Source organism: Ahaetulla prasina, chromosome 2, assembly GCF_028640845.1.
Source record: "Ahaetulla prasina isolate Xishuangbanna chromosome 2, ASM2864084v1, whole genome shotgun sequence".
NCBI lineage: Eukaryota > Metazoa > Chordata > Lepidosauria > Squamata > Colubridae > Ahaetulla > Ahaetulla prasina.
In genome coordinates, this window is record NC_080540.1 from 164,938,837 (window position 1) to 164,954,286 (window position 15,450).

Genomic DNA, 15,450 nt, shown 5'->3' on the forward strand with positions numbered 1-15,450 from the left:
TTGAACGGGGCGCGGGGCCGAGTCTATTCTTGTTTCAGCTGCCAGTCGTGGCAGCTTTAGAGAGGGAGAGGCCGGTTGCGAGGAAAGATTTTCTGGCGGCGGGTAGGCTGTTTTCGGGTTGTGGGGGGGAACGGTGGGCGGGTGGGTGCTCTTCGCACTGGGCGCTACGGAGGAGGAGTCAGAAATCGTGCGGTAGATCCCCGGAACAGCGACCGTGTATTGTATTTATCGCTCATATTTTCCCAATAAGTAGCCTTGGACCACAACTCCCATACAGTATTTCCTGTCGGCGTTATGCTAACGTTGAATTATCCCCACTCTTCTGAAGGAAACTGCAGACCAGTAATTCGAAATAGCAGTATCTGCCGCATCTTTTTTGGAAAAATGGGAGGGAAGCCTTAAAGGCTTTGGCGGGTCATGGGTTTGTTACAACCTCTAAATCCAAATTTTGCAGTGCGCTGAAATAAAGATGACATTTATTGTCATTTTTTTTACTGTGAGCACACTGGCACACATTAAAAATGAAATTGTTGCTCACTTTCAAAAAAAGGTATGTGTGTGTGTGTATGTATGTGTGTGTGTGTGTGTATATATCCATATATATGGATACATAACACACATACACATGCTATATACTATATACTATATGTATAGAGCACATACTATATACATATACATGCTGACACTTCCAATTTTACACGGGAGAAAACCCAAATAACCAAAGACCTATATACATGCTGTTATATACATAGACACATAAAACATGTTTTATGTGTGTCTCTATATAATATAATATGTATATAGCGTGTGTGTATACATATATATGTATACATATATACACACACAAATTTACATATATATATATTACAAATTGGTCAAGTCTGTATTTAATCTAGTAGACTAGAAGGTGTTTAAAGGAGCCAATAGATGCTTCTAAACTTTTCTTTAAGTTGAGATAGGTTCATTGGGCTTGGGACAAGTTTTGTATATGGAGAGAAAATGTCTTTAAGTGAATTTTCTAAGATTATTCATAAAATAGATGTTCTATGAGTTAACTCCTTCGCACTTTGTGGTTGGTATATTGGGCTCTATGTGTTGTACACATTCATCCTGTGTATTAACCCTGTTATCAGGAGATATGCAGAATAAGATAACTATCACAAGATAACCTTTTGAAGCTGAGTGAGAAGGCAACTCCCTGATTCAGTGAATTAGGAGGAGGTGGTGGTACAGGGTAGTAGTCAGACTTGCCACAACTATTTCTTATAGTCAATCTCAATAAAAGTTATATCATTTCTGTCAGTTGATTTCCTGGACAGTTCTATCTTGTAGCGCTAATAAGATGGTGGCCCAAATTGTACATTTGTAATTAACTGATTGTATGATACTTTACTAAAATATCTCATGTAATTTGCAATTTAGGGGGGGAAAGTCCAGAGTGACAGTGAAAGAAAATGCAATATTGATAGATTCCATACAAAATGAGATAAGCCTGAATCACTTTGTGAATTCTGAATACGGCAGTCTATTGAATGAAGCAGGACACAACAAAATGCATCCAAAAGTGTGAAATAAGCTTAAACTGATACATTTGCAGCTTTTTACAAAAGTATGGCACAACAATGCAATATGACAAATATAGTTTTACTTTATCTCCATATTCTAAAGTTTTTTCAAGCGTTCAAATTGTATAATAATTGCACTTTAAACTGTCCCTCATTCCAGGTTTTCTCCTAGAAGCTCAGGTGGGGAAGCTGGTTATTTGTGTTGAGAATAATAAGTGAGAATGTAGAAAATCTATGGGAAAGGGAACCAGATATGGGAATGTGTCTGTTAGATTTTTATACTTTTGACTTGCATAGGTTTTTATGACTTAAGAATTTACTACCATTCTACTTTTGGGGGGAAGATCCTCTGTTTTTTTACTCCTTCCTCAATAACCCAGACAGGTTGGGCTGAAAAAAATTGACTAGCCTAAGTCACCTAGTGAATTCCATGGTAAAAACCTCAACTGAACTTCTAATACAGTTATGGATATTGCAGTTGAATGTAAAGCTTGCTGCTATGGCCTGATGGGAAAAGATATAACACATAAAAGTTATAGCTACTGAAATTTGTGGTAAGGTACAGATGGGGGTGTATAGAGAAGCACTGAGAGGCCCAGTGAGGCTTGGCAGTGTCTATGGGCTAAATGTATTTACATATTTTCTTTTTTCAGGCAGCAAAATGAAGTTCCTCAAAAATGAGGATTTTGTGGCACAGACTAATACTCCGCAAGAAACTCTGACTTTGTTATCATTGCTGAAGGTAAGAAATCTGCATGGAATGTTGCTGTCCAATTATTTTTTAAAAAAAAGATTAAATGCATTCAGAAATGGCATATCTGAAATGCCTGTTAATAATAACTAAATTTTATTGTATTGTATTTGATTCTGCTTAGAATAGTTAAAACATTTTGAATCTTGACCATTCACTGTGGACCCAGAAATCTTATGTCCTGCCTTCTGGAATGGACTGTTCCTTCAATTACATCTGTCGATTGCTTGAAATTTTAGAAGGCCTTAAAACACTTCAAAGGACCTTTAGGAAATATTTATTTGTCGTTTATACAGTATGCTTCTTTTATGTTATGTTTTATATTGATTGTATATTGTTGCTGTTATCAGCATTGCACTGCATTGCTTTCCTTGTAGTAAACATTTACCGTATATACTCGAGTATAAGCCGACCCGAATATAAGCCGAGGCACCTAATTTTACCACAAAAAACTGGGAAAAACTATTGACTCGAGTATAAGCCGAGGGTGGGAAATGAGGCAGCTACTGGTCAATGTAAAAAATAAAGATAGAGCCAAGTAAAATAACATGAATATTTATTTGAACGAAAAACAATAAAAGTGCAAAAGGGGGAAGGAGGATTCCCAGCTCTAAACAAAGGGAAATCCCGGAATGCCAGCGCGGAAGGCGGTGCTCGCTCCTCCTCCCTTGCTCAAAAGCCCCAACATGATATTGGAATTGGATGCCATTATATACCTGCTGAGGGATAATTTGAATAACTTGAAAGATATAAAAGCTCTAAACATATTTGTTTAAAAATCTAAAATCTATACTTAAAATAAATGAATATAAAGTAATAAAGTTCTTTAAAGTTGTAATTCACTTTGCTGCTGAAAAAGAAAGGAAGCTTAACACCTTAAATGGTATTTATTAACTGAAATATCATCAAATCAAATATATAATGAGGTATATTATAATGACCTTTGTTTTCAGAAAGAAGCATGATGGAAGTTTTTCAATAAAGGGGGAAATATAGAAAAAACTTAGTGTCATGCTCATATATCATCTTTACAGATGTTGTTAACACTATACTATGGCAGCATATGATGGTACAATGTTTCAATCAATTTCAGGATGAAAAACTCATCAATGAGGAGGAGGAGTATAATTTATTAACCTTGTATGATATCAGTTTCTCAAGGACTCTAGAAGGACCCGAGGAAGAAATCTCTGCCCCCTCCCCACTTTCCCTTTCCAACCCAGCCTTCCAAGGGGACCCGAGAGGAAGAAATCTCTGCCCCTCCCACTTTCCCTTTCCAACCCAGCCTTCCAAGGGGACCTTGAGGAGAAATCTCTGCCCCTCCCACTTTCCCTTTCCAAGGCAGCCTTCCAAGAGGACCTCTCGAAAAGAGCGAAAGCTTTCTCCTGGTCGCTTTACCACCACCATACCCTCCACGCCGCCATCCTAGGCTGGGTTAGAAACAAGGAGGGGAAGTTCAAGGACCACATCGATGGCACGAGCTCAGATTGCCGGCTGGGGATGATGGGCGCTGCAGTGCGATCTCGGGAGAGACTAGGGGAAGAAAGAATGACTGTTTCCCACACCCTAGGATTGGGGAAAACATTGACCCCCTTAGTTGCGGGAGAAGGGTTGCGCTCAAAGCGGTCGCCCATCCATCAATCCATCCTTCCTTCCTTCCTTCCATCCATCCATCCTTTTTTTTCCCAGCGAGCGGTGCGTGTGTGTGACATGCAAGCAAGACGCCTCACGGGCATGTGAACTGGGTATGTCTAGTTTAGGGGTGACATGATAGGAACATTCCAATATCTCAGGGCTGCCACAAAGAAGGGGAATCAAACTATTCTCCAAAGCACCTGAGGGCAGGACAAGAAGCATGGGTGGAAACTAATCAAGGAGAGAAGCAACCTAGAACTAAGGAGAAATTTCCTGACAGTTAGAACAATTAACCAGTGGAACAACTTGCCTCCAGAAGTTGTGAATGCTCTAACACTGGAAGTTTTAAGAAGATATTGGATAAGCATTTGAAGTGGTATAAGGTTTCATGTAAGCAGGGTTAGACTAGAAGACCTCCAAGGTCCCTTCCAACTCTATTATTCTGTTTTTTGTTCTGTTTTCTTTCTAATCTATCTATCTATCTATCATCTATCTATCATCTATCTATCTATCTATCTATCTATCTATCTATCTATCTATCTATCTATCTATCTATCTAATTAGCTAGCTAGCTAGCTATCATTATCTCGCTCAAAAGACAAAACCTAAACACGAAGTTGTAGCTGAATAGCCCTACATAATTTAGCTTTTTCCAAGCTGGTGATTTCCAAAGGCTTTGAAATGCGACTTTCCTCATCCTCTGCCAGGATAAGCTGATGTGCTCAGAAGGCTGGGAATGGTGGCATTTCACATTTCTTGTGGGCAGAAGGTGGACCCCTATGTTTCCTTGAAAACACCTCCCAATATTTATTAGAGTGACTTCTCTCCCCAGAAGAAAGGTGCGAGCGCTGTTTAACAATCCCGTCAGCTAAATCCTATCGAGTCAAAGGCCAGTCAATGGGGCTAGGATGAATTCTGGGTCACCAGGGACCCTTTTTGTGCCGTTCCCCAACCAGGGCGGGCCAAGCAGCCGCTCTTTAGCGGCTCTGGAATGGATGTTGAGGTAACCCAAGAGGCAGCCTCTTTTCAACTCCCCGCCTTTTTAAACGCGTCCTGCCGGGCGGCGACAGGGACGCGGACACCAAAAGCGGCGCCTGCTCTTCTCCGCTCTTTTATTTTATTTTAGTATTCAATCGGCAGCAGAGGCTCGAGCCTTCTGGGGCGCCGGGAAAAGGAGCCGAGGAGCTGCAGCAACGCTTGCAAGAGAGCAGAAAAGAGGGGTGGGGGAGAGAAGCAAAAAGAAGAAGAAGCAGCAAGCTTTCCAGCCGACTTCGTGTGGCGCGAGAATCCGATCCACCGCCTCCTTCCCCGGCCGACAGGGCTGAACTGCCGCTGCACCACCACTTCCCAAAACAGATTTCCAGACTTGGAAGCAGCCCGCCACGAAAGGAGGAGGAGGAGGAGGAGGAAGCGGCGGCGCGGCTGCTCCTGCTGCTGTTTCGGCCTCCGCCCCCTTCCAGCGCCTTGACGCAGAGCGAGAGAGAGAGAAAGGAACCGCGCCGTCCGACCGGCTGTGTGTGTGTTTGTGGTGGGGTCTCGCCCCAGCCACCCACCCACTCGCTCCCTTTCCTCTTCGGAGCGTGGGCTGATCTTAGAAGCCGCGCTGTCTCAGCGGGCCGCCGCCTCCTCCTCTTCCTCCACGCCGCCTCTTGCACGCCTCAACCCCCATCCCCACCCTCTCCGCGTGAAGGTCACCTCCTCCTCTTCCAGGCGGCGGCGGCGGCGGCTCCGAGCGGAGCGCCACAGCCGGCAGCTCCGCCTCCCACCTTCCTCCTTGCTAAAGGGCCAAAGTCGGCTCCCCGCCGCTGGGACCGAGTGCCGGTCCCAGTCCAGCCGAACGGTGAAAGCGACATGCCGAGCGCCGCCCGCCACCGCTCGCTGACTGGGACCGCTTGCTCGGTCTCAGTAACTCCCGCCAGGCTGTGCCGCCAAGAAACCATTTAAAAGCCCCGCCAGGGCTTTCTCTTCTCCTCCGTGCTTCAGAAGTTGGGCTTTTAAATGGTTTCTTCGCGGCACAGCCTGGCGGGAGTTATTGCGACCGAGAAGCGGTCCCAGTCCAGCCGAACGGTGAAAGCGAGCGCGCCGCATGTCGCCACCGCTCGCTGACTGGGACCGCTTGGCTCAGGTCCGCGCGAACTGCTCAGCCTTGGGCAAATCCCGCCGACGATCTCGCCGCCTCTGGCGCCTCCCAGCGGGGTTCCCGGCACATCGAGATGACTCGAGTATAAGCCGAGGGGGCGCTTTTCAGCACAAAAAACGTGCTGAAAAACTCGGCTTATACTCGAGTATATACGGTACTCCTATCTGTGAGCATCAGTTACTAGTTTTCTTGCAGGCGTCTTACAAACTGCTTGCTCAACACTGCTGGAAATAGACATCTGAGTAAATTTTATAGGGCAGGAATAGAAAATTGGATTGTAGGCTGTTAATCTTTCCTACAACTGGGGTATATGGTTGTTGGCAATTCCCAGAGTTCTCAATCAACGTAAGCATTGTATGGGAATGATGTTGGTTGTGGTATAATTGGAGGTTTCTAGGCTTCCCATACCTGGCTTACAGGCTGTAGGTTTTGCCAAATAATAGGAGGACATCTGGAGGTCAACAAGGTAGGAAAGATGGTCTGGATGATTTTTTTTAAAAAAAAGAAGGCTGCCTTATTAGATATAAGCTTTTCTAATTACAGCAATACCTCGTATGTGGGCCTAAAAATGCAGACTGTTCAAAAGAAGCTTCCATGCAAACATCAGCATGTGATCGGGTCCTTCGGGCTTGCATCTACAGGTTCGGAGAAGGCTTGGACTGCCCTGGTCATTTAAAAAGCCTTCAGGCCCTAGCTGACATGGCTTATCATGGCTACGTATCTGCAAGACTTCAATATGTTCCTCTCTATTTGGAAAGGCTACTCTACCACTTGCTGCGGGGAGCAGCTGCTAACGGCCCATCTGATACTTGCCTGAGGTTTGCTGACCTTCTCTATGCTGATCTGTTGAAGCACCAGCCTCCCCAAGTGCCTGTTGATGACTATACCTCTATTGCCAAAAGTGCATTTAGTGTACTGTGGAAGGCCACAGACACTGTGGCCAAAATGGAAAAAATGCCTGCTGAGTTTAAGCTTGAACTCTCCACCCAGCTACAAGCAGTGAGGTTCTTAATGCTCTTGGAGCATAACTCTCCTACCCTTTTGCTCCATGAACCTCCATTCTTCACCTCCATAGTGGCCCGGCATGCTTCGGCTGCCACTGTTTCTTTTGAGGCCCGGTGCAGCCCTCTGAAGAAGGAAGAAGCCTGTTTTCTCAATGAGCAGCTTTTCCATCACTTGGTGGCAGCCATTTTGGAAAAGAATGGTGTTAGTGAACCTTTGCCCTTCCAGGACTGCCTCTGTATCTTTGAGCTTATGGTGTTAAGAGTACGTTACCTCTGCAAAACCGGCTGTTTCAGACAGAGCAAAGAAGTTATTCAGCAGTCTAAAGTCTTCTTGAGAAAATCCAACAACGAGTCCCATTGCTTAAGACTCACTTTAGACATTCTCTTGGCTGGTATTGAACTGAATAAAGCACTGTTAGTTGGCAAAAGTCCTATAGGTCCTTTTTTCAGCCAAGCTGCAGAAGCTCTAAACTATTCTGTGGGTGCTCAAGAACCCCTCCTTAAAGTGCTGGCTGAAAGTGGCCAGTTGCTTGTAACTCCTTTATATGAGCGTGCAAAAAAAGATAAACAGGCACCTTTTGATTTGGATGATATCCTGAGGGTTTCTACATTCATGGAAAGTTATTTCAGGCTGCTCTGCAAGCTGCTAGATATGGTAAGTAAAGCCGTTTTTTAATTCTTTTGGTTGAAATTCATGCTACTTCGCTCTGGAAATTTATGTGATTTAGATAAAAGCCACTTTTTCAAAATGGCTTTATTTTCGAATGGATGGATCTGGAATGCTACTAGGTTACAGGTGTAGTGGTGATGGAGAGGAAAAAGTGTTGACTCTTTATTAATCTCTTATCTTGAGGTCTAGAAAGTTAGCTTTAAAAACAGAACCTATTGCAGTTTGTGTATACACCTGAGATTCACTCATAACTGCATTCTTCATATATAAGCTTTTTTCCCCAAAAAGACATAATTTGGCAAATGTCATATTGAGCAAAAATAGGGAAGAATGGGAGATAAATCAGTGACCAGTACTTTTTCTGGATTAAAAGCTCAGGAAATCGAGTAATTAGAGTACCAGGTTTTTTTTAAAAAAATTCATATAATATTTATGGATGGGGGATTCTGTTAATTAAAATATGAATTGTCTTTTTTATCTCCTTTTACTTCCACAGGTTCCAAGAGACAGTGTGAAAAAGCAGCAAGTTCTGGTGAAGCTACTATATTATTACTTCCAATTATACACAACTGTGGTGTATGATTCTTTTCAGATGCTTCCGGTAAGGGAAATTCAGGAGTTGCCTTGGTCTAGTCTAGTGAAATCTTAAATTGCAAATTTCCAGCCTGGGTGGGTTTTTCACCTTTGGGGAAAATACCTTCGCGCAGAAAAAATAGAGGCATGACACTATAAAGCCACCAAATTGGCTAATACAGTGCAAAACACAGGTATGCAATTTACAGTTTTGGATTTGAAAGAATAACCAATTTAGAGACAGGTTGGCTGGCAGGAACCTGCTGTCCGCCCATTTACTTAACAGTATGCATTTTTGGTAACATCTAGTGTTCCTATTTTGATGTGGAAAATGTAGTTCTGTGATTCCAATTAAAAATTAATGACAATAGTATATCTATTGTTACCACTGGCCTCCCACCCTTTAACAATGGTTTTCTTTTACCCTGATATGCCTGATTCAGCTCTTTTCAAGTGGTATTTGTTACATTATCTAGGTTTTGAAAACAACAGATTCTATATTTAAGTAAAGGTTCCCCTCGCACATATATACTAGACATTCCCGACTCTAGGGGGCGATGCTCATCTCCATTTCAAAGCCCAAGAAGCCAGTGCTGTCTGAAGATGTCTCTGTGGTCATGTGGCCAGCATGATTAAATGCCAAAGGCACATGGAACACTGTTAACTTCCCTCCAAAAGTGGTCCCTATTTTTCTACTTGCATTTTTTATGTGCTTTCGAACTGCTAGGTTGGCAGAAGCTGGGACAAGTAACAGGAGCTTTACACGGCACTAGGGATTCGAACCGCTGAACTGCCGACCTTTCGATCGACAAGCTCAGCCACTAAGCCACTGCGTCCCTCATATTTAATTACTGTACCTTATTACAGCTCTTTGGCAAGAAACCAGCATGCATAATCATTAGAGCATCCATGTTTATATCTGAGTAAATATAACACCACAACATCCCACTGCAGTTTTGCTTACAGTTTGTTTGGAATGAGAACAAATCAGTTTTAAATAAGGCTAACCCAATCACAGAATAAAAACAGAATGGAATTGGCCTAAGAGTGAAAGGAGGAAAGTCTGAATCTATTACATACATACTCAGTGTTCTTAATCATAACACACGCAAGAAGTTAGTGTTCTAATGTGATTTCCTTTCCTTTTCCTTCCTCTTCTCCCTTTTTAATTTTCTAATGATAATAGTAAAATTCAGGCTAAAATTTACATTTGATTCCATGCTAACTCCCCTTGGATACTCAGTCTGATTGCAAAGATAATTGAGATAGCAGTCCACAATTAGTCATAAATGTTCTGCACTTCAGTTTTGGAAGTTTTACTCTTGTTTCTTATCCAAAAATTTATGTATTAACTCACAGGGATTGGATTTTTGTGGCCTGCCACAGTTATTAGCATCTTTTCAAAAGATTGTTACCCGAATGCTAGAAATGCTGGAAGGACTCCCTAAGACAGACCAGGCCGAATATCTGGATCTCTCAGGTTGGTGTTTGGAGTAAGTCGCTTATATTTCCGGTTGTCAGTAAATAGGAGGCAGATAGGGCATTGTATTGCTTTTTTTAGTAGACATAAATATAAAATAATAAAAGTGTTCTAAATTAATTTTTCCTCAATTATATTGCTGGAAGAAATAGCCATCTGATTCAGCTCCAAGTGGGGAAACAGACACTGGAAACATGGAGGCTGATTAGAAAGATGGTTTATTGGTGGACAGGACCACATGGATTTGAGGTCCTGGGCAGCTGAATACATGGAGTAAAGAATGAGGGTTATTCATATCCTCTTGGGCCTTGCCCTTGAGCTTCCTGTGCCTGTGGCAAGGGCATGTATTCTATTGGTTGCTGTCAGACTCCCATGGGCCTTTTTTTGGTCATGTTTGGTTGAAGTGTGCTGATGCAATGAAGGAGCTGAGGGCTAATCCTACCTTTGTTCAGACCAGGGGTCACCAACCTTTCAGACCTCAGGACCCACTAAATTCATAATTTTAAATCCCACGGACCACTAATAGGATCTGCCTAATGACTGGCTGGGTGGGCGTGGCTAGGTGGTCATGTGACCGGGTGGGTGCGGTCAACTCAATGTCACTCATATTGAGGGGCATCTTGCCAGCTTCTACTCACCCCTCCCCTCCCAGCCCCTACTTGCCTGCCTGCCCAGTTCCTTAGTGCCCCAACAGAAAGCATTTGTTGGAGCTAAGCAGCCACCATGAGAAAGAGTTAGCAAAAGAGCTCAGTTCAAATTGGATCTGGCCGAGAAGGAGGCTCAGCAGAAGCACCTCACTGAGGACTAGGAGCATAGGCTTTCCAAGCAGAGGGAAGACTTGTGGGAGTGCAAGGACAGGTACCGGCGTCTGGACGCTTAGTGGGGCTGAGATGGTCAGCCAGTTCCAGGCCATGATGCAGTCCCACTGGAATAAGGCCCTCCGGCTCTTTGCCACCAGCGGCACTTCCCTCCAGCCTTCACCCAAAGCCCCACAGCAAGAGACTGAAGCAGATCCCAAGTTGAAATTTCTGCCCCCCTCCAACCCACATAAAAAGACCTCAAAGGGGGAGATTCTCTGCAGCAAGACAACTGTTAATTGCACATATCCGGCCAAGGGACTGTAGTTTGAGGACCCCTAATTTAGTGCAATATTTAAAATGCAAATAATTTTTCTACGGACCACCAACATTTTCTCACGGACCACCAGTTGGTGACCGCTGGTTCAGACCTTGTTGCTGGGAGTAATGGATTACCAAATCTGCATTTCTAAAGGCTAGCCTCAGCTTACTATCTGCATGGAGGCAGGTGGCTGAAGCTCTGAGTTTCTGTCTTTAGAAACATGTTTACCCTTTAGGGAAAATATAATAATCTGCCTTTTTAATATTTCCTAAAATATTTCATTCTTCCAAGAGGGGTGGGCCTTATCTTTCTGCAATATGTTACCCTGATTATTTTATAACTAGAAAAAAAAATATCTTGCTCTTAATTATTACAAGAATTATTACAAGCATAACAAGATAGATGTTGTAACTAGGAAACGTATTTTATTCTCTCTTCCCCAAACTTACAATATTTCATTATAAAATGCAAGCTGTTCACTCCCTACCAACAGACTTATCTTGGCACCTCAGCTCTTAATTTCATGCCCTTGTCCCCTTGCAAGCAAATAATAATAAGCAATCTAGATCCTTAGAGAACTGTATAAATTACTGTTGAGGATGAATAGCATCTTGAGTTGGTCAATGATTTAGTTCATGCATGGGCTACAATATAACTATTAATAATCATATTCATTATGCAAACTGTTTTCAGAGCCAGTTTCGGTAGTCAGAAGTAATAGTCACAAGTTAAAGTAATAACCACTTTAGTTATTACTAAAAAATAAAAAAAAACAGTTGACAATTTTATTCTTCTGAGGATGCTGGAACAGCCGTAACTGAAAAATGGTCATAAGTCACTTTTTTCAGTGCTGTTGTAACTTTGGATGGTCACTAAACAAACTGTTGTTAATTGAGGACTACCTGTACAGATTACTTGATTTATTTATTTAGAAACTGCTTGAGATCTGTCGATTAGCATGATATATGAACCTTCTTAGAAAGAACAAATGTTAGTCTTCTTGTCTTGGTTAAATATATATATTGCTTTCATACAAATCTTATTTTCACCCAGGGAACAGGAAATGACTTATTGTTTGTTTAACGAGATTTATTGCAACATACAGTTTTCTTGAGGAAATACTAGCCAAAGCAGGTTTATTAGTCATTACGGATGACTTACAAATGTTTTTGTTCTTCTTTCAGCATATTGTGTATCCCGGCTGGCCTATAGATTCTATTCTCATAAAATGTATGTAGAATCTAACTCCACAATGGGGCAATTCTGCGGATGGCTAGTCAGAAAGGCCAGATGTACAGACTTGTCCACAGAAAAGGTAATTAAGTTTCCTTATAGTCTGAATGAAGGCTATAGCATGAAATGGGAATGGTGCGTTGGCACAGGAATTATGAAATAAGACAGTTGATTTGTTGTTTTTGAGACAGGCTCTAATTTTATACGACAAAGGTCTTAAGCCTACTATTTTACTAATGAAATGAAGGCCTTGTTTTCAACTTGGTGACAAGTTTTGGCAAATCACTCTTTTCTAGACAGAACCTGTGAATGTTTACTTTAAAAGGTAAAAAAAAAAAAATCTCCCTACCCCCATATTCCAAACAAATTCATATTAATTTATTTAGAGAATTTTTAATTTTATCTTAGCTATGATATTTATCTTAAATATCTCTTGGTGGCTAACAAGCAAATGTTTTACAACCATTCTTACTGAGGCTGTTAAGTGAATAATCACCGGTCGCTAAGCAAATCCAGCTTTCTCCACTGATATCACTTGTTGGAAGCTGGCTGAGGGGGTTACAAATTGCAGTCACATGAGAACAACTGCAACCATTATAACTATGAGTCAGATGCAGAGGTGGGATTCACATACTGTAGCAACTGGTTCGCCCAGCACCGGAAATGTGAGTGTGCACGCTCACTTCGCTCATACGTGTGCTGTCTCTGCATGCATGTGCCTGTGTCTGTGCATCACAAAACTCGGCAATTTGCTTGTGCACGCCATCCACAGATGTGTGAGGCATCAAAAACACAGCGATACAGGATGGGATTGCACCCGGTGGGTGGACAGGCTACCCGCTGGCAGTTAAGAAGCAAGAAAGAAAATTGCCTTCCAAAACTGGGACAACTGGGTCCTTGGAACCCCGACACCCGCCGGTTGCCATTATCAAGTTTGCCCGAACCAGCTGAATACCACCTCTGGTCAGGTGCCAAACAACAGAATTGTGATCATGTGATTGTGGAGGGTGGTACAGCAGTTGTAATTTTGAGGACCATTCATAAATCACTTTTTCTGAAGCTGTTGTAACCTTGGGCCATTGTTAAATGAATGGTCGTAAGTTGAGGACTAGTACTGAGGTAAAATGCTTCCAGGAGATTTCTGATTATTTGCCAGTCATAATCAGTTTGGTTAACCATATGCCTCTTCAATACAGCTAGTCCTCAACTTATGACCACAATGGAGCCCAAAATTTCTGTTGCTAAGTGAGAAATTTGCCCAGTGAGTTTTGCCCGATTTTACGACTTTTCTTGCCTCGTTTGTTAAGTGAATCATTGCAGTTAACATGGTTGTTAAGTGAATCTAGCTTCTCTTGACTGCTTGTCAGAAGGTCACAAAAGGAGATCACATCACACACACACACACACGGACCCTGGAACCCACATAAATATGAACCACTTGGCAGGCATCCAAATGCAAATCACGTGACCATAGGGATATTGCAACGGTCATAAGTGTGAAAAACAGTCATATGTCACTTTTTTCAGTGCTGTTGTAACTTCGAATGGTCACTAGGCGAACTGTGGTAAGTCATGGACTACCTGTATACTGTCCATTACTTTCTTGAATAATTTCTTGATCTCATTTCCCTGGACCATGCAATTTTATAAAAACTAATTTCGTAGCTCTGCTGTTATGTTATACCTACCGGTATATGTAGTCATTCCCTTCATTCTTACTTTAGATTCCTCTGCTTGCCTGGAATTCAGTGGTTTAACTAATACGGTAGTATCCAAAGATCTTTTGGACAAGACAGTAAATCTCTGACACAGTTGCTTAAAAAGAGCCTGAAATTCCTTAGGGCGTCTTCATTTTTTGGTCTTTTTAGTAGGGTTAAATGATTTTGGTTATGTTTTTAGTTATTTTGTTTTATTATGTTTTTATATTAACTTTGTGCACCGCTCAGAATCGTGAGGTCAGTTATGTAAATTTACCAAATAAACACATGAAAATCGGGATAACTACTTCTGCCTGACCTTCCATTATTTTCATTGAACGGTGAACTCCTAGAATAGCAAATGTTTATAATTCACAGTTGTTTGATATGGGAGGAGCTTCTAAACTTCTGGATAATTGAAGGAGTCTCTCTTTGCCACCATGAATGTTTATCTCTCTCTTTCCAGCTAAACAACTGCTTTAAGCTGCAAGTAGAAAACTACAGGAAGCTGGGCTTGCTAGAGGAGGGTCTCCAAACTGTAGTCCTCTGGTTGACTTCTCATCACAGCAAGTTCACAGAACAGATGGTAGAGCCCGTCAGCTCTTGGGTCAAAGTCAAGATGGACACCAATAAAAATGATAATTTGAGATTGAAGTAAGAAATGAATTAAAAATTGAATCTCCTGTTCAAAACTGTCAACGTTGGAATTGTTTCTATATTTTTTTAATTAGGAATTGTTGTTTTGTTTTATTTTGTTTCCTGCCATCATAGTAAAGTAGAAATAACAAGGCTGACATTTCTCCTTCTTGCCATTTAAAATTTTCTTCTGTAGGAAGAATCTGTTGTTTTTCTTTTTAAGAAGTAAATATTTACTTTACGTTACTTTACTTGGTTTGTTTATTCATTTAATTTTTCACACTTCTCTGCCACCCATCTCTCTCAAAGAGAGGAATATTTTTTTTTTTAACCATTCAAAATTGGCCATGAGATGTGTGCAAAATAGAGGATACATTAAGATACGTTTTGTTTTCAAACCCAAAATATATCACTCTGTTTTGAAAGTTCAGCAGACCTTTTTCAAGTCCATCATGTTTTCCTGAAATAAACCTAGGGAATGTTTTGGTGGTTCCAGAGACTTAAGAAAACTTCGAGGAATCTTGGAATGATTTTAAAGGTCAAATAGAGCAAGCCTAATATGTGTTTCCCTTCCTCCTTTCAGCAGCTTCCAGTGTAACAAATTCCACAGATTTAGCAGCTTCTTAATTTTCCCAGCAGTTTCCCTCCCTTGTCTCCCCTTAACTGCTGGCATTCCAACATGGCATATTCCAGATTATCCATCCCCAAATCTTCCTATATCTATTCTTCCTTCCTCCTCCATGCTGCTACTTTCAATGTCCCAGCATAGTACAGCTGACTGGCCTGTCCCCATAATTTTCTCACTGCTGCCCCATCTCCCTTCAATTGCAAATAATATCTTTGTTTCCCCCACCCTCTCTTTTTCCCCATCCCCAAAAGCATGTCTGTCAAAATAACAATTTTTTTGATCCAGAGTGCCAATAAAACATCCTTGTTTTGTTCTATGT

At 41.8% G+C, this 15,450-nt stretch overlaps 1 protein-coding gene across 1 annotated transcript in view; it reads left to right on the top strand.

Annotated features, from left to right (window-relative positions):
* Nucleotides 1-15,450, top strand: part of ESPL1 (extra spindle pole bodies like 1, separase) — a 57,201-nt gene continuing 41,751 nt past the window's right edge. The window contains exons 1-7 of the mRNA XM_058174163.1: nt 1-102; nt 2,219-2,307; nt 6,635-7,750; nt 8,262-8,366; nt 9,698-9,818; nt 12,122-12,252; nt 14,334-14,521. Of these exons, the coding sequence (XP_058030146.1) occupies nt 2,227-2,307; nt 6,635-7,750; nt 8,262-8,366; nt 9,698-9,818; nt 12,122-12,252; nt 14,334-14,521 (1,742 nt within the window). The 5' untranslated portion in view covers nt 1-102; nt 2,219-2,226. The remainder of the gene's footprint in view (nt 103-2,218; nt 2,308-6,634; nt 7,751-8,261; nt 8,367-9,697; nt 9,819-12,121; nt 12,253-14,333; nt 14,522-15,450) is intronic.